Here is a 19569-nt window from a genome sequence, read left to right on the forward strand (position 1 = left end):
CCAAAAAGATCTCTTAGTCTGTTGATAAGAACAGTGTGATCCACAGTGTCAAAAGCAGAAGTCAGATCCAGAACAACAAACACAGTGTAGTTTCCATAATCAGCTGCCATCAACACATCACTAGAAACTTTTAATAATGCTGTTTCTGTGGAATGTAATCTGCGAAAACCAGATTGAAAATTGTCCATAAGGTCGTATTCTTCTAGAAAAGAGTTCAATTGATGTGCTACAACCTTCTCAAGGATCTTTGACATGAAAGGAAGTTTAGAGATAGGTCTGTAGTTTTCGGGCATAGAAGAATCCAGGTTAGGCTTTTTTAGCAGAGGACAGACTGCAGCAGTTTTAAAACATTTAGGTACATATCTGGAACAAAGAGACAAATTTATCAAGCTTACTACACTGGGACCGATGCAAATAAAAATATCTTTAAAAAGAGATGTTGGAAAAACATCAAAAGGACATGATGACAGCGTCATATGCATTAAAAGATCGGAGATGTCATTAATAGTCACTAGTGTAAAAGAGGACCACGTCACCACAGTCAGAGGACGAGGGTCCAAACAGTGGGAAAATGAAGGCGAGATACTTGCTCTGATGTTGGCAACTTTGTCCGTAAAAAATTTTTAAAAACCTATTACAATCAGAATACGTAAAAACACTTTGAGATGAACACAGTGGAGAAACAATGTTCTTAATTGTATCAAATAAAATCTTTGAATTTCGTCCTTTTGATTTAATGAGATTAGCGAAATAACTGGTTCTTGCATTCTTGAGCTAACGTATTACTTGTTGCTGTGTTTTAAATTGATAAATCCTCATTTAAAGTATTTACTTAATAGTTATTTCTCACAAAAATATTCTTTAAAATCTGTGTGTTAGTTTTATTTTTGTTGTGTCATCTTAATTGTTCATTGGTGATTCTATTTTCTTGAGTTAAATTATTTTTGTAGTAAAACCTTAAAAACAAAATTTGTTTTTTCCTTATTCAGTGAAAATTATTATTATGAGGGTTCCATGTGATGAATGAATTTCATCCTTCAATTGTTGAGATCTGATTAATTGTATATTTCATCTCAAGATTAAACTGCCCATTTATTACATTTCTGTTAGCTAGATAGCTTAAGAACTAATGAACCGGTTTCTAATGAAATTTTAAAGAAATGTTGGGGTTGTTACAAAAAATAAGTGATTAAATTTTGCTAGTAATACAAAACACAGTCTGGATTTTTATTGAAACTATGGCCTTGGCAGAAGTTTGCACACACTCTGAGTGTTTCAAGTTAGTTTCTCAGATGGTTCTATTATCTCTTACAGGGTGTAGTAGTGCTCTGTGGAATCACTCCTTGTTACAGATGCACTAGATCTGTTGCAATAATAATACACAACTCTTTTTGACCACCTAATATCAGATAAAAATGCTGTTGATATGTCATAAATATGGGTTGACTTGTCTCTGTTCTTTTCAAGTACAGGTGGTTCTGTTGAATAAGTTTCATAAACCTTTTTAAACCTTTTTTTGGTCTTGTGTTTTTTCCTGTTCCAGTGTCAGCTCTGCATCCAGCCTGTCAGCAAGTTTACAATCTGTTTCATCCCGCGGACCCTTCAGCCTCCCGTCTCGAGCCTCTCCTTGAAAAGAGCTTTCATGTTCTTCCCCCCTTCAGCATCCCTCGCTACCAGCGCTTCCCTCTAGGTGACGGACACTCAGCTCTCCTGGGTAAGACCACTCACAAATCCTGCAATGCAACTTTTTCTCAACCACAGTACATGTTACTGTACCTGTTTATTTCTCCTTTTCATCTATGGCCTTTTAGTTGACACTGTGCAGAGTAACCCCCAACTTCTGAAGGAGTCCATCAGCAATGCAGTTCACCACTGCCAGGAAAGCACTGGCAGAGACACCACTATCCCTGTTCCTATAATCCACTCACAGACATCGCAGCTCCACACAGAAAGTATGTCAACAGTCTTGCTGCTCTCTTTACTGTGTGAATGTTAGTGTAAATGCTGACTCAACATTCACACAATAAATGCATTTGGTTTTCCTTTTGAGTTTCTTCTGTATATTCTTTGAACTGTAACTACATCTGCATACTTTCATACTTTTTACTAATCAGTTTGCTCAGAACATTACGGCTATGACTTTTGGCATTTGTAAGTTTTATAATTTTAAAAATATTTAACCGTTTCACTTTTTTTGGTCTCATTGAAATGAATGAAGGTTGATTCAAATTGTTCAGAAAGTTACTCCTCTTTGAAAACTAAATACTTAAGCATATTTTCACCTAGAAATTTTATTCAAACATTAAACAAGTGACCAGATATTGAACTATCACCAAATGTTTCAGCCTTTTGATACAGTGTACCATTTTTCTGAAGCCACATTTTAAGTTTCACGATTTTCTTTTCTGCTCTCAAGCTAGGGAGACATAAAAAATGACATGAGTGACCACCAATCACAATTTAAGAATTTGATTGTTTTCTTACAGTGATTGTTTAAGGCTTACTTCAGAGGCTGTGTTTTGGTTTGCATGTTATTATTTCTGCAACCAGGCGGTGAGAAACACACTTGCTGTGATTCCACATGTCACCTTTAATAGCCCAGAGCAGAAATAGTAAAAATTCTTTGTGTTTTTCTATGAAGTTTATGCTGGTTTCCTCTTACATTTTTCACATTAGTTAACACCTTAAGCCTAGTTCATAAACGCAGATCTGTCTGCCTGTTTTTCTGTTGTCCTTTTTGTCTTTTTATGCTTCCTTTTGTCTCATTATGCTTATTTTTTGTCTGTTTATGTCTTTTTGTCTTCCTTTGCTTCCTTATTGTTACCTTATTCATCCTATTTGTCTTTTAGGGTTTCCTTTTTATCTCTATGCTTCCTCATGTGTCCCTTTGTTTCCTTACACAATATTTTTTTATCTTATGCGTTCTTTTTGTTTCCCCATGTGTCCTTTTTGTTTTTTTTATCCTTTCTTATGTTTCCTTAGACAAACTTTTTTGTCTCATTTGTCTTCTGTCTCCTTTATCTCTTCATGTCCTTATGTTTTTTGTCCTGTCTTTGTACTTTTTCCATTTCTTTGCTTTTCCTATTTCCCTGCTGTTTTGTCTGTCCTTCTGCTCACCCACGTTTAAAAAATATTTAAATTAACATTAATAGTGTAGCTATTACAACCCCTGGCAAAAAGTATGGAATCACCACTCTTGGAGGATGTTGTTTCAATTGTTTAATTTTGTATTCAATTCAGGTTATTTTTATATAACGCCAATTCACAACAAAAGTAGTCTCAGGGCACTGTACAAAAACATTCACATGCATTAAAAAAGCCAATTAGTAAAATTTATCTATGTAAGGAAGCCAGCAGATTGCGTTGAATCTTAACTTCATCGCAGTCTTTCATCCTGAGCAGCCGACTGGCAACAGTTGAAAGGATAAAATGACTTTTAAAAAAAGAAACCTCCAGCAGAACCAGGCTCAGGATGACCAGCCATCTGCTTTGACTGAGTGGGGTTTAAGAGGACAGGAAAGAGATGCAGACAAACAAAGAACTGCTGGTTCAGGATTAGTTTTATAAAGAGCAAGAAAAAGACAAACACATTAATGAAACAAATAATTATAAACAGACATGGAGAGTAGAGCAAGTAGAGACTACACCAGAGTGAGAAAATGTGGTCAGTTTCTCTAAGCCTATAGCAGCATAACTAAGGGATGGCAGAGAAAACCAAAGCCCACTAGGATTTATCAAAAAGGAACATCTTAAGCCTAGTTGTGAAAGTAGACAGAGTGTTAGCCTCAAGGACAAAAAGTAGAAATTGGTTCCACAAGAGAGGAGCCTGATAAGTGAAAGCTCTGCCTCCCATTTTACTTTTGGAAACTCTAGGAACCTCAAGTAAACCTTCAGTGAGAAAGAAGGTGGTCTGTTTAAAAAACATAGAACAAGAAGATCTTAAATATAAGATGGAGCTTGGTTATTGAGAGCTTTGTATGTTAGAAGTAAGATTTTAAATTATATTCAGATTTTTAGAGGGAGAGAGTGGAGAGAAGCTAAAACTGGAGAAATATGATTTGTCCTTCCACCTTTCAATACATGTCTACCAGCAACATTTTGGATCAACAGAAGAGTTTTAATAGAGTTTTTTGGGCACCCAGATAATAAAGAATTCCAATAGTCCAGCCTAGACATGATAAATGTATGGACCAGTTTTTCTGCATCATTTTGAGACAAGATGTTTCTAATTTTAATGATTTATGCAGGTGGAGGAAAGCTGTCCTGGTAACATTTTTAACGTGGGGATTAAAAGACATATTCTGATCAAAAATAACATCAAGGTTCTTTACATTAGAACTGGAAGCCAAATTAATGCCATCCACAGGAAGTGAAAGGCTTCAAAGTTTATTTCTAAAATGCTCAGGTCCAAAAACCAGTACCTCTGTTTTGTCTGAGTTGCAAAGCAGAAAACTAAGAGTCATCCAGGTTTTTATGTCTTCAAGACATGTTTGTAATCTAAGTAACTGATTGGATTCATCAGGTTTCATGGATAAATATAAATGAGTATCATCAGGATAACAATGAAAGTTTATCCCATGCTGTCTAATAACTTAAACTAATGGAAGCATATATAAAGTGAAGAGTATTGGTCCTAGGACTGAACCCTGAGGAACTCCATGATACACTTTGGTGTATGAAGAAGATTCATTAATAATATGAAGAAACTGGAATCTATCACATAAATATGATTTAAACCATTTTAAAGTCATTCCTGTAATCTCAATATCATGTTAAAGCCTCTGTAATAGAATATTGTGATCAACTGCATCAAATGCAGCACTGAGATCTAACAGGACAAGTATGGACACAAGTCCACTCTCTGAAGACAGGAGAATATCATAAGTAACTTTCACTACTTCTGTTTCTGTGCTATGATGAGCTCTAATCTTGACTGAAACTTTTCAAATGGATTATTTCTGTCCAGATGTTCACATAACTGATTTGAAACTATTTTCTCAATAATTTCTGAGATGAATGGGAGATTAGATATAGGTTTATAATTGGCCAGAAATCTGATTTTTGTTTCTTTATTTTGGGCCTTGGGTGAGCTGATACTGTTTCAATTTTTGTATAAAAAAATTACAGACATGCCACAAAATTATAATTTTTCAAAATTCCAACCTTCTGGCTGTCAGGATTTAGGTTTTCTTTGTGTTTTTGTATTTGATTTATTGTTTCTTTTGTTGTCTTCATGTTTTGTCTTGTCTCTGTGCCTCTGTCATCATGCACTTCTCCTCAGTCTATTTCTCGTTTACTTGTCACACCCATCTACACCTGCTCCTAGTTTTGTAATCATCTCACCTGTGCCCACTTCACCCAATTACCCTCCGGTTTTTAAACCTGGTCATTTCCTCCACTCACTGCTGGTTCATTGTCGCTTACATGCGCAGTATTGTGGTTTCATGGTTTGCCTCATGTTTTGCCCCTGTTAGAATTTTTGATATGTTTAGTTTTGATGCCACGTCAGCCTTTGTTTTTGGTTATCTTTTATTTTAATAAGTTAGTTCTTTTTCTGAAGATGAGTCTGCGCTCTGGGTTCGCCTCCTTCTCCACCACACGACACTGGTATTAAATAAACAAACTAAGATGGACATATGCCTCTTGTTGTAGTCAAGTCTCAATTGCTTTTTTTAGATGAAGTAGTAAAATAAGTTATAGAATCACTCAGTTTTGAAGAAAAATTCATATAATCATTAGAAAAACACTCTGCCTTCGTTGCACCACCTCTGGCTTTTATAACAGCTTGAATTCTCTGAGGTATGACCCTAACTAATGACAAACAATACTTTTCATCAATCTGGTTCCAGCTGTCTTTAATTACTGCAGGTTGGATTTTTGTCATTGACCAATCTTTTTAAATTTCCACCAGAGATTTTCAACTGAGAGCCGGACTGTTTGCAGGCCATGCCATTGTAATTTTATCTTTCTTGAAGGAAAGTTTTTTTAATCCTTTTCTCTATGGCACACCTGTCAAACCCAAGGCCTGCGGGCCAGATCCGGACCCTCTGTAACATTTCATCCAGCCCCCAAGATAACGTTTAGATTTCATTAGGTCCGGCCCTCTAGTCTGGGACAGATAAAGTCTCTGATTCTCATTTTGCTTTTAAAAACTGAGCCTAGTTAGTGAAGTTTTCTCTTGACAGCGACTTAGAAGCCAACAATATGTAGTTTTAATTTCTGTATGATCAGGTTTTTGTTGATGGCTTTTTTAAAAAAATCTGTTTTAATGTTAAAAAAAATTAATTCAAAAGCTGAGTGAGGCGTATGAAATGGCTGCTAACGATGTGCTTTATGAAGTTTGATCTATTTGTCTGTGTTCATTAAAGTATGTTTGCTCTAAATTCTGTATAATCTGTAACTGGGAAAAGGTAATTGATATTTCATTATGGATGATTTGACATAATACATCTAAAACCAAGGTTAATTTATGTAATTTTTAATAAATATTAATTGTGATTGGCCCTTGGCGAGGACCAAATTTTTAGTTTTGGCCCCCTTCCGTCACTGGGTTTGACACCCCTGCTCTATGGTAAGGTAATTATTATCTTAAAAAAAATAAAGAGGTAATGAAATGTGTTTTGAAGGTAAGATAAATGAAAAGAAAGTCATAAACAGTGTTTGTTTTAAGATTTTTGCATTTTAAAAAATTCCCAACAATTTTAAATTAATATTAAAAGATTGAAAAAATTACTAGGGTCTCTTTGGCAGTTTCTGTGATCACTAGAAAGTGTGTTGTACCCAAACATAGGACTGCAAACAAGGCAGTAAACAACAACAAGGCAATTCAAAGTGCTTTACAACACAGAAACAACAATTGGGTACATAATCAAATACAGCAGGTACAATCAAATACAGAGGTACAGCAAACAGCATAGAAACATCATAATCAAATATAGGATAATCTAAATGAAATCATGAAACTAAACATATCTAAAACATGAGCTAAAACAGTCAAAATAGTAGCAAAAATAATCTAAATAAATCACGATGAAGTTAACGCTGAACTAAACAACAATTAGGCTAAGAGAGTCAAATTATGAGCTAAGATAAACTAAACTAAACTAAATGTACAGGGAGGCTAAATAAGCTAACATAAACTGAAACATGACAATGCTAAGCTAAGGGTACAACATGACTAAAAGTACCAGAGGCCCGCTAACAGCCAACATAATAATTACTAAGATAAATAAGCTAACATAAACTGCTAAACTAAAGCTACTACAGGGACGTGCGGTCAGCGGAGGCAGGTGAGGCAGAGCCTCCCCTGTCATCATGACAAGAAAAAAAAAAAATCATAACACAAAATGAATATTAATATTTGTCCACTGATCTTTATGTATGAGTAATTTTCGAACATTTTTATGGTATAAATCGCATTTTTATAGTCAAAATCGCTGAAATTGCATATTTCCTGTTCAAATATGAGGGTGAAATGCGAAGTGCGGCAGCAACGAGCCGAGCCTCACCTCTGATTGCGCAATCCATCACAAACTGGGTTGATACATGCAATTGGCCCATGCCTGTTGCTGTATCGCTGCATGTTGCCAATATAATGGTTTATGTAGTCTGATTTTCCACAGTCTGGCTAATGTCTTTACCCATTTACGTTTAATGTTTGTTAGTGACATATTTAGTTTTGCTGAAGGGACATAAAACCGCGGTGAAAAGGCACAGGGTGAGGCAGGCAGTACTCTGCCGCACTGAAGGGGGCGCACGTGAGCCAACGGGTGCTTGTTGCTGCTGTCCTTTCACACAGAGGCCAGTGAGAGTCACGTGCACTGCTGCCAGCCGTTAAGTTTTGTTTTGCTCCATGGGACTGCCAAAACGATAATTGTAACATTTTTTCTTATCTTATCCTTAATACTACTATGTGTGTGCAAGTGCGCGGAAGCGTGTGTGAGTGAGTGAGTGAGAGACAGAGAGAGAGAGAGAGAGAGAGAGAGAGAGTGTGTGTGTGTGTGTGAAGAACGCTGATGAGATATGAAATAACCAGTAGCCAATTGAATAAGCTACCCTTTTGGATTTGTATATTTGTAAATCTGACTCTAAAGGAGTCAGTGCCTCACCAACCATGATACCTCACCGCACGTCACTGAGCTACTAAGAGTCTAACTAACAGTACCAAGGTCTGCTAACAGCCAACCTAAGAATTACTTTGATACTAAGATAGTGAAGGAGGGAGCGGGATAACAGAGATGACTCAGAAACAGCGGAAAGTGCGTGTGTGTGTGTGTAGAGGCGGTGGAAGACGATGTGGCGCATGTTGTATGTGTGCGTGTGTGTTTGCAGATAAGTCCATGTATCACATCACAGAGGCCATTGTCTTTGATATTGTGATGGAATGTTTATCACTGTCAGGAGTCTGGAGTTTTTGTTTTTTGCCTGCTATTTCCACCTGAGATCCAGCAGAGGGTGCCTGTCATCAGGAGGAGCTACCAGCAGGTGGTTCTAATAATCAGCTCATCAAGGGAGGCTTAAAAGGACGCTGCAGCCAACACTTCACCGTCAGGGCGTTTTACCTGTATGGTATGTGAGTACCCTCTAGACCTAACTAATGTCTTGGACTTTGCTTCATGGAGCCTTTTGTTGTTCCAGGTTCCATAGTTCAGAGACTTTGATCTTCATAGACCAAGTGCCTTCCCTGACCAAACCCTGCTCACCCTCCAACACCACCGGATCTCAGACCCAACTGGATTCCACCACAACAGGACTCAGACTTGTATATTGGACTCCTACAGGAAAAGTCATCTTCATCTTCCAGTAAGCATTACTGCTGCCAAAAAAATCATCCCCATCAACAGACCACCAACTAATCCTCTGTCTTCCATCACAGTTGCTGCTCCAGTATCTTTGTTCCTGGCTTCCAGTACACTATTCACTGTATTCAATAAATCTTTATATTCCTATTTCCTGGCTCCTGAGTGTGTTCTGCATGTGGGCTAAATCCCTGCCTAAAATCACGACAATCAGCTAGCCCAGAGCAGATCCACAGATGTCCTTAGGCAGAGGGAGCAGAGCATCTTGTTTACATAAAATCCGGGGAGAAATTGAAGATACTGTAGCTGACCAAGGTCAGCCTAGGGAAGACAATATTCACAAACAATAATTGTTTTGGTTAAGGCAGACTTGTTTCCATCTGCCTTGAAAGTCTTGAAAGTTTCAAAACCCCAATTCAGTCTGCGGTCCTGTAAAAGGATTGCATACAACTTGAGATTCAGCTCCCGTAACCACACAGTTCGATTGTTGACCGCTGAACCCATCAAACGAATTTGACAATAAGTCATGTAACTGCCTAATCCAAACAGCAGAAATCCTGTTATCAAAAACCCAAATATGCAAAGATCTTCCAAAGACAAAAATTGTCAGACAAACAATATTCCATTTCCTACAGGAATCCATTGTGTATCCAGCAAAAAATGTCACCTCAGGGTAAGTCGAGCTCTCCCAAGTTCTGTTTTCCCGTCAAGAAAATTTGATTAATTGCGTTGAAAGACCAGCTGACCAGAGCCATAGTTTAAAAATGACTGCCTTCTCTCAATGTCTGACAGCCACCCGCTGCCTGTAGCTATCTGGATGGGAACCTTCTTGAAGAATGTGCGACGTCATTGTACAGCTTGGGGCTTCCCCTTGTGAAATCTGAGGCTCGGGTTCCTGACAGCAAAGACCAAAAAAAAAAGGAAAAATCATAAAAAAGAAAGTGCTTTCAAACCAGTACTCTTGTTAACAAAACTTGATTCTTCTTCTGCTTCCATTTTCACTAATAAACAACATGACAGTAACCTCCTCAGTATCCTACAGTGGTCTATCACAGCTGGCCATGGCACAGAATATATCACCAACCAGGGAGGTAACACCACCCACACAATCCCCTTACTTCAAGATGTTGATACAAAAACTTTAAAAACAAGTCAATAACATTTTAAATCAGAGAAATGGGCTTCTGGAATGTTTTATAGAAGTGTTTAACTAAAAGTAAAGCATGAAAACTCGTTATTTTTATATTTTATTTCATTTTACATTTAAGTCATCATCACCTAACATCCTTTCAACTGATGGAATAAGAAAAGTGTCCAAAATGTCAAGGTAGACTTTGGCATTTATTGAAGATGTAATGACTGACAGCTCCCCGTGTCTTTACCTGTCATAACATTTTCATTCAGTCACTCTCAGTCCATGATTGCTTTTTTTTAGCCCACTGTAACTTTGATGTTTTCTGTTTGGGTGGTAATGGTTTAATTTTATTTCAATTCCATTTATTTCAGAAGATTTCTTACAGTTCTTTCCAAGACACTGACTGCAGTTTAAGCTCACATGTGTCTCATTTGTTTTGTTGTGCATTTTCTATTTTCAAGAAATATTGCTTTAAGTTTTCTATCTTGATGCTTTGTTGCCTTCGTTGCTCGAACAGTATGCTTCCCTTTTACAATCTGCCCATTTTATTTGTAATTGGACCAGATTTCTAGACACAGCTGAACGGGAACAGCCAACACCTTTGTCACATTTTGTGATAATTTACCTTCTTGAAGACACATACTCTTTCCCTGGTGAGTAAATTTAAAACCATAAATAAATACAAGCTTTGTGAAAACTTCCCACATCCACTGAATATAGTTCCCAAAAGTACAAACAGAGCTGAAAGACAAACACATTCAGAAAAACAATGAAACAGTGTTTCTCTCTGTTTACAGAATAAACATTTTCCCCAACAGTAGGGTTAATAACAGAAACAAAAGAATTAACAGCTATAATACCATGAAGAATTCTCCATTGCAAATCTACATGTTTTTTTTCATTAGAGGAGGCTTATACAAATATGTTCACTTAGGTTTGATGTTGAGTGCTAAGGAGAGATGAGTTCTCCATTCTGTGTCACTACATCCATTCAGCTTGTTTTGATTGAGAGTTTTTACCATCATTCTATAGATAATTAGATAATTTTTCCAGAGGCTCCTTTTAGGGAGAAACCTTTACTGTCCACCGAATCCAGCAGAGGACCAGAGCAGTTCTTCAAAACAGGAAACACTCTGATGGATGGGAAGGGGTCCAATTGGTTTGGTAACACAGCACTTTCATAATAATCAGTCAGCAGAAAACATTCTTGTTCACTAAGTTTGTGTCTCCAGTAGCTCAAAAGCTGACCAACAACTTAAATAGATTTTATTCCCAAACGAGAAGCAAGTTGAACAGTATTATCCAGTCGAGGTCCAGCCAGCTCTACCACTGTCCTCAGAAAATAGACTTTGGCAGAGTGTAGCAGTCTGGATAAGTTTGTTTTACCCCAAACAGGATAATCCAAAAGACTCCCAAACAACACCGGTTCCTGCAGCAGCCAGTGTAGAGAGTCAGCCTGCTGTTGTCTCTTTTTCCCTCAGCAGTGTCCACACAGATAAAATGCTCCTATAAAATGCCGGAAAACGAAGAGTGAAAGAGTGTCCAACCCCTCTCAAGGAGACTGGTTCCAGAGCCAGAGCCGTGCATTGAAGTGAGCCTGACTATTTCCAGCCGGAACCTCTCAACCTCACACACCAGCTCAGGCTCCTTCCCCACCAGAGAGGTGACATTCCACGTCCCAAGAGCCAGCTTCTGTAGCCGAGGATCAGACCGCCAAGGTCCCCACCTTCGGCCACCACCCATCCCACATTGCACCCGACCCCTTTGGCCCCTCCCATAGGTGGTGAGCCCATGTTTAGTTGGAGCATATATATTAAGAAAAACAAAATTCACATTCTCATATTTGGCCTTAACTTTCAGTAGAAAGAAACATGTTGTCATCCTCACAAAAGCTTTCACCAACAATTTCTTCAGTACTTTTTAGCCCTGAGTTGGCATCAGAACTATTCACAGACTGGTTATTATTCATATCACTGTCTGTTACATCGGCTTCTCTTGGATTATCCTTATCCTTATCATTGGAACGATCACAAATTTAAAAAATGTTGCAGCTCAGACTGTTCCTTTGCAGCAACAACAACAGGCTCACCAAGGCCCACGGCCCCATCGGAATCCGCACCAACAACAGCAGAACCACTGGCGGCATCACAGCCCGCTTCACTCACCGAAGTGCAGCCGCCAACGGTCCCAGCAGCCACAGGGGCAGCCAATGCCCGCCCATCCGACGTCATTGCCAGCACCCATCCATCGGCTGCATCAATCACCAACTGTGTATTCTTAACCTTTTCTGGGCAAGATCGAATTAAATGTCCTTCTGCACCACAAGCAAAGCACTTCATATTTCCAGAAGAGGCAAAAACCATGTAATTAAACCCATCTATAAGTTAAGCTCATTAGCAGTATCCTTGAGGATCATAAATACCTGCCTTCTGTGGCACACAACATGCTTGAGAAGCACAGATTTACAACACAAACACACCATCTTTATGGGTGAAACTAACTGTGAGAAATCCTTGAGATCATTTTTAATAAACGGGGGAGCATTGGAGATAATAATTTTTTTAGCTGGACTTCCCAGTGGGAGAACCGGCGTAAAAGTGTCATGAATGACAACACCCCTTTCTACCAAATTATTGGCTTTAGATGTACTATCAAGAAAAATAACAATTGCTCCATTCGTACCAGAAGCAGATTTAATGCTATTACAACCTACCACTCCTACAGATAAAGCAGCCTCCTCTACTGAACAAATCACTGTCTGTATGACAGCACGCTGACGTGTCAGCTTGTCAAAATCCACGCCACCTTCGACAACTTGCATAATGCCAAAAGCCAAACCACTCACTCTGACACACCCTTCTCTAGCTCCATTCACTCCGCCATTCACTCCGAGAGAGAGAGAGAGAGAGAGAGAGAGAGACAGAGAGAGAGAGAGAGAGAGAGAGAGAGAGAGGTAATGGTTGTTTGTCTCTATGTGGCCTTGTGATGGACTTGTGACCTGTCCAGGGTGTCAGGGTGAATGGAGAAGCGGGTAATGAAATTTGATTGATGGATGAATATATATATATATATATATATATATGTTTATATATATCCACAATGTTTTGCATTCATGGTTTATTTTTCCCTGCTCTATGATAACATACATTTTGCAGTAATTGTTGTGTTTTTGTTTCTTCAGCTAATATTCTTCAGTCACATATGGCTGATAGACAGTGTCCAGCCACAACATCCCCAGGTGTTCCCTATCTTCGCTGCCATCGCAGGGCCAGTGAGGCCAGCATAGCCAGCCAGGCATCAGGCTTAGCTGACTCTTACACAGCTACCAACATTACCTCAAGTAAGACAACTCTGACCTCTTCAGAATGATCCCAGTTTTTGAGTTAAAATTGAGAGTTTGTGTGTTCATTCTAATTTCCTCCCTCCAAACACCTTCAAATGTGAAGTGAGCCACAGTAAATGGCCCTGCCTGCTGTCACAGCTGCCTCTACCTTACAGTAGGTTCACTTGTCGGAGCCCAAGCTCCTGCAGCAAAACCCATCGGGTGTTCCCCAGACAGGAGTCTGAGCACAGCTCAGACATTAGCTCTGACATGACCTTTGACCTCACTAATGTCACATCTGACATCACAGACATCAGCTTGGTGCCCAAGTCATCTGTGCTGCTGAAGAACAGAGTGCAAGGTACCATGAGAGTTGTTGTAAGAGTGCATGAGTAAAGGATTCTAGGACCTGTCCTCATGCCCTGTGCTGTGTTCCTTCTCTTCTGTCCTCTCTCAGATAGTCCTCCTCAGTTGTCGTGTTTTGAAAATTTACATAGGAGATCCAGACTCTTTCTTGCACAACTCCTAAACCTGGTCTCAAATTTGAACCATAAAAACAAACAAAGTAAAAAAATAGCACAAATCCTGTCTAGAGACTGAAGTGTGTGCTTTAAACCTGTGTACAAATGTTATTCATAGAGCCTCTTAGTTTAATCCTTGCTGCACTTTTGACCAATTGATTCTGAGCTTTTCATCTCTTACTGAGGAAGAAAAACAAAAAACAAAAAATTAAAAATCAACAAAGATCCTGCAAACTGATTGTTTTTGTTTTCTCCTTCATTTCCATAGTTGCCTCTCGGTTATGGGGCATTAAGAGGATGGACTACGCTCTGTACTGTCCTGATGCTCTGACAGCATTTCCAACTGTGGCTCTGCCTCATCTCTTCCACGCCTCGTACTGGGAGTCCACAGACGTTGTCTCATTCCTGCTCAGACAGGTTTGTAAATTAAACTGTTGCTAAGTTGCTAACCAGTTGCTTTTGTTCCATTATGTAACAATTAAGCCAATTAATAATGGTAAATAAATTTAATTATTGCCTGCTGCTGAAGTCAAAAGAGCAATAATGGTTTGCCAATGTCTGTGTATGTGTTTGTTGTTTTGTCAGCTTAAAACTACTGGAGGTGTTTTAATGAAACTTTCAGAAAGTAGTCATTCATATTTTGGAGTCAACCTAATTCAAGATGGTCGCTACAGCTAATTGACCTTAGCAAACTTATAAATGGCGATAACTCAATCAGATTTATGGATATTAAGGTGGAATTTTGTGGTAGAAGCTGAGAGTCATCCTCAACACATACTCTGAGTGCTAACACATTTTGCAAAATATCACAAAACAGCTATAGCTATAGCTCCATCCCTCTTATCATCTTATCAGCTTCTAGAATTGCGCTGCTCAAGGTGGCTGCATGTTGGCGTAGCTCTGTTACGCTCATTCTGAGATATTGCTTCTGAAAATTTTAAGTCCTATTTTTTCCAGTTGTAAATCACTTTTTTGGATGATTATTTCCTCTGGTATCAGATGCTGCACAGCTACAAGGATTTGAGTTGTCTTGAAAAACCTTTTGATAATAATTCGGTGACAATATTATATCCACTTGTTGTTATATTCAGTGTATCTAAAGACAGCAAACCAGCTTTAACTCCACCTTCTACGAAAAGTAGCCACCAGGCCTGTTAAAAATTCTTACGAGTCCAAGAAAAACACATACTGGCTACAACTCCAAATTTAACTAGCTGATCAAACTATCTGGATGTATACTGTGATTTGTTTTAATAGTCTAAAGATTCTGATATGGAAACCAAACACCCTTTTGTAGAAACAATTCTGCCCAGTCATCGCATACAAAAAAATTCTGATTGGGTCTTTTTTTTTTCCAAATCAAAACTACCTCCAATACTCTGCTTGGACTGAAATCACAGTAGCATCTTTATAAATAGCAAGCTATGAATTATTTTAATTTATTTTGTAAAATTGGTTGAAGTCATTTTTATTTTAACTTATTTTAAAATAATATTTATCAATATCATTGAATCTCTAAGGCCCTGACTGTTTGCTGTGGCAAAACACAAATTGTTGCTTTGCCATCCTTTCTTTGTGTTGCAGCATTCTCTTCCTACAGTATCCCACAAAGGAAAAGACAAAGCCTTAATCTAGAGCTGCCTTTTCATATTTTTGAATACTTTCTCTTACATTTCTCACATGCATTAGGAGGATTGTGTGTTTGAGATGTCTACAGCTACGTATTAGACATTTACTTCTTAGATATTTAGTTTAAAAATGCAGCTGGAATTACAGCTAATGAATTAAGCTATGCTAGTAATGTAGTGTAACCATTTTCAGCTACAGTACATATTGCAATAAGATCTGCTACTGAAATCCTTTCTAGAGAATTTATCACTTTTACGTTTGTCACATCTCTGGCTTTTGTATACTTGTGGAATAACAGCACCTAAGCACAAAGCAGGGTTATAATTCAAATGTTCTTACTTATTTTCTTTAATGTAACTGTCTTTTGGCTTCTTTAGGTAATGAGACATGAGAACTCCAGTATTTTGGAGCTGGATGGCGAAGAGGTTTCTGAATTCACTCCATCCAAACCTCGAGAGAAGTGGCTTCGCAAAAGGACTCATGTCAAAATTCGGGTGAGATGTCTGTGTTTAAATTGATTTTCACCAAGTGATGTTATGAAAGGAGAAAAAAGGTAGAGACTGAAAAATTTAGACATAATAATGTTGATTTTAGCTCACATAACTTTATACATAAAACCCCCAAAACTTCTGTCGGAATAATTATTTCTGTACTAACTGTAGCTTCTTCCACATATCTTTAATTTACAATTGTTCACCACGCAATTAATATAGTCAAAACAGAAAGCTAATAGTTAGAAGAGATGTTCTTGGATATAACTTTTGTCCTTTAATTATTTATTGATTGATTTACAACATAGCATGTATATGAAATAAGCTTCTGCAGATTCTCAGTTATGCAGGACATGGTAAAAAAAAGTAAAAAAAAAAAATACAAAGACAACTGGACTTCTAGTCTGTAGTTGAAGACATTTCACTTCTCATCAAAGAAGCTTTATCAGTTCAAAAAAGCAGAGTATGGAGTTCAAGCTTTTATATGGAGATAATATGTAAGCTACATTCACATGCAGATTACACTCACTATCCTCACATTAGAGGCTTGTCAGGGTCTTTGTTTGCCTGGCTCACAAATAGGCCACTTTGTTCACATGAGCCAGGCATACAAAGACCCTAACAAGCCTCTAATGTGAAAACAGCTCATTAACCACTGGACACTTTAATGACACTATCAGAAAATAAGTATTAGACATACACCTACAACTGATTAACTTTTGGAGTCAACCTAATTCAAGATGGCCACCACAGCACACTGATGATAACCCTGTCAATTGTTCAGATGTTGAGGTAAAATTTAGTATGGAAGTTGAAAGTCATCTCCACCACATACTTTGAGCACTACACATTCTGTGATGTCTTTGCCTAAAACTTTGGCATTTGCTTTTAGAGTAAACCCTGTTTGTCTGTTAACAAAATATTTCATGAACAATTGGGTAGATTTTAATGAAACTCACAGAAGGTGATCACTGGAGGTACATCTACAATTATTTAACATTTGGAATAAATGCCATTCAAGATGGCCACCGCTGCTAAGTTTTACAAATATTGCTTTAAAATGTGATGTGGTAGTAGCTGACAATAAAACACAACATATACGCTGAGTGTTATCAGATTAGGCATGCTCCTGCAAAATCACATGTGATTGAGCATGATGTCATTTCTCAACATAAGAAGATCTTAATTTAAAACTCTGGCACAAAAGGCAGCAGGTAATATGCATTTTTTTAAAAGAATGCTAGCCCTATAATCTTTTTGGAATTGTGACAGTCAGATCAGCTTATTTATCACTCTTTGGGAAGACTGATTATATTTTTGTTTCCCTTAGAATGTGACAGCCAACCATCGTGTGAATGATACTGTGTTCACGGAGGATGGATTGCAGGCAGTGACAGGACGATTCATGTATGGCCCTTTGGACATGGTCACTCTCACTGGAGAGAAGGTGCAGATTGAACAATTATAGTATATAATCATTAATCACACAATGAATGAAATATTCAGACTTATCATTTTTTCTGCAGATTGACATTCACATCATGACCCAGCCTCCCTCTGGAGAGTGGGTTCACTTTAACACAGAGCTTACAAACAGCAGTGGACGTGTCTCTTACGTGATCCCGGAGAGAAAAAGGCTGGGTATCGGGGTGTATCCGGTCAAAATGGTTGTCAGGTTTGCCGTCTTCAAAACCCCATCCCCTCTCCTCCAAAGCAAGCACCTGTTAGTGAATTTAAATGATCTTTTTTGTAATCTCTGCTGCTTTCACCTCGTCTTTTCTGCAACAGAGGTGACCATACGTTTGCTGACAGTTATCTTACGATTGTACCAAAAGGGACAGAGTTTGTGGTTTTCAGTATTGATGGATCATTTGCTGCCAGTGTGTCCATAATGGGAAGTGACCCCAAAGTTCGAGCCGGAGCTGTGGATGTGGTGAGGTAAGAAAAACACAAGTACATTATATTCAGTTGATTTCAGTTTAGTTTATTATATACATGGTGTCAATTCACAATAAAAATCATGTCAGGGACTTGTACAAAAAAAATAGGTCTATGTCATGAATCCAATCGCAAAACATCCAGATTCAAATCCAGTTAGTCAGTTCAAATGAATTATAAAACAGTATATTTACATTCAATATATTTCAATTTACTAATTTTTAAAAAGTTGTTTATTTAATGAAGCCAGTAGACTGCAATGAATTCTCACTTTGGCACAATTCAGATCCAGGTTCAAATCCAATTACAATCAAGTCAATCCTTATTTTAATATATTGCATTCACATACAGTACATTATGAAACACCAATTAGTAAAAGTTGCACTAAAGCTTCACTACATCACAATCTTCCATCTTGAGCAGCACGAAGGCGACAGTGGAAAGGAAGATTGCAGGAGGTTTCTTCCTTTTAACAGGAAGAAATGAGTGAACATCTGCCTCAACCAGCTGAGGTTTCAGAGAACATAAAAGAGACCCAAAGAAGTACTGCTCCAACTGTAGTTTCAATGGAAAGAAAAATACAGGTTAATGGCACCAATAACTGCATGTGTAACCATGAAGAGAGTGAGGAAAGGCAGCAGAGTGAAAAAATGTACGCATGCACTCCAGCAGTCTAAACCTATAGCAGCATAACAAAGTGTTAGCTCAGGAAACCCAAATCATTTCCTTCTTCTGTAGCTTGTTGACCACCACAGTGTCTGGTTAGTTAGCCATCCCCTGTTTGTCAGTCTGGATCTGTTAGTCCCACTGCATCTTAGCTCTGGCTTTTTTCACTATCCTTGGTGATGCATTATCCCCCAAATTCAAAGAGTGGGTCCAACAGATCCCAGGAACAACCTCAAAGATCTCTGTCCAGAAGAGGACAATCCTAGGAACAGCTAAGACACTGTGCAGAATCTTCAAGCTCCTAGGCCTTTTGCTAGAGGACCCAAGCTTGAAGTAAACCACCCATGTAGAAAAACGGGCAGGGTTTCAGAAAAATGGGGGGGGTTTCAGCTTTTAGGCATGCCTAAAAACTGAAACTCATGCAGATGTGATGAAGATGACTGGCTGAGATTCAAACTGGGCATCAGAATCGGGAAGAAATTAGGTTTAAGTCACTTTGAATGTGGTGTGGTCGTTGGTGCCAGTTTGACTGGTCTGAGTATTTCAGAAACTGCTGACCTACTGGGGTTTTTACACACAGCCATTTCTCAAGTGTAAAAGGGAATAGTCTATAACAGAGAAAATATTCAGTAAGTGGCAGTTGAGTGGTCAAAAAACCTTGAATGAGCAGACTGGCTTGAGATGACAGAAAGGCAATCGTAGCTCTAATAATCACTTGTTACAAACAATGGTTTGTAAAATACCATCTCTGAACACACAACGTATCTAACCTTGAAGCAGATGGGTTACAGCAACAGAAGACCACACCGGGTGCCACTCCGGTCACCTCGATGAGGCCACAAGGAAAGGAGCCACAGCTTAATACCTCCAACGAATAAGGCAAGTCCTGAGAAGCAAGAACAAGATCCGTGCGATAAACAGCTATGCCTTACCAGTAATCAGATACCCTGCAGGAATAATTACTTGGCCAAAGGAAGAAATGAAGACCACAGATGTTAAGACTCGAAAGCTACTAACCATGCATGGAGGGTTCCACCCCAAATCCAGCATCCTGAGACTGTACACAAGC

The 19569-nt window shown here is 38.4% G+C and overlaps 1 protein-coding gene across 3 annotated transcripts in view; it reads left to right on the forward strand.

Annotated features, from left to right (window-relative positions):
• Positions 1 to 19569, forward strand: part of LOC108248168 (membrane-associated phosphatidylinositol transfer protein 2) — a 140378-nt gene that overhangs the window by 102466 nt on the left and 18343 nt on the right. For 2 of the 3 annotated variants that reach the window (XM_037979581.1, XM_037979582.1), the window contains 8 exons: positions 1544 to 1714; positions 1812 to 1952; positions 13115 to 13273; positions 14045 to 14193; positions 15783 to 15899; positions 17227 to 17343; positions 17423 to 17571; positions 17685 to 17834. In XM_037979581.1, coding sequence (XP_037835509.1) covers positions 1544 to 1714; positions 1812 to 1952; positions 13115 to 13273; positions 14045 to 14193; positions 15783 to 15899; positions 17227 to 17343; positions 17423 to 17571; positions 17685 to 17834 — 1153 coding nt within the window. Of the gene's footprint in view, positions 1 to 1543; positions 1715 to 1811; positions 1953 to 13114; positions 13274 to 13379; positions 13617 to 14044; positions 14194 to 15782; positions 15900 to 17226; positions 17344 to 17422; positions 17572 to 17684; positions 17835 to 19569 lie in introns of all 3 variants that reach the window. The other variant, XM_017436750.3, reaches the window with a different exon arrangement.

Source organism: Kryptolebias marmoratus, linkage group LG14, assembly GCF_001649575.2.
Source record: "Kryptolebias marmoratus isolate JLee-2015 linkage group LG14, ASM164957v2, whole genome shotgun sequence".
NCBI classification, from domain to species: domain Eukaryota; kingdom Metazoa; phylum Chordata; class Actinopteri; order Cyprinodontiformes; family Rivulidae; genus Kryptolebias; species Kryptolebias marmoratus.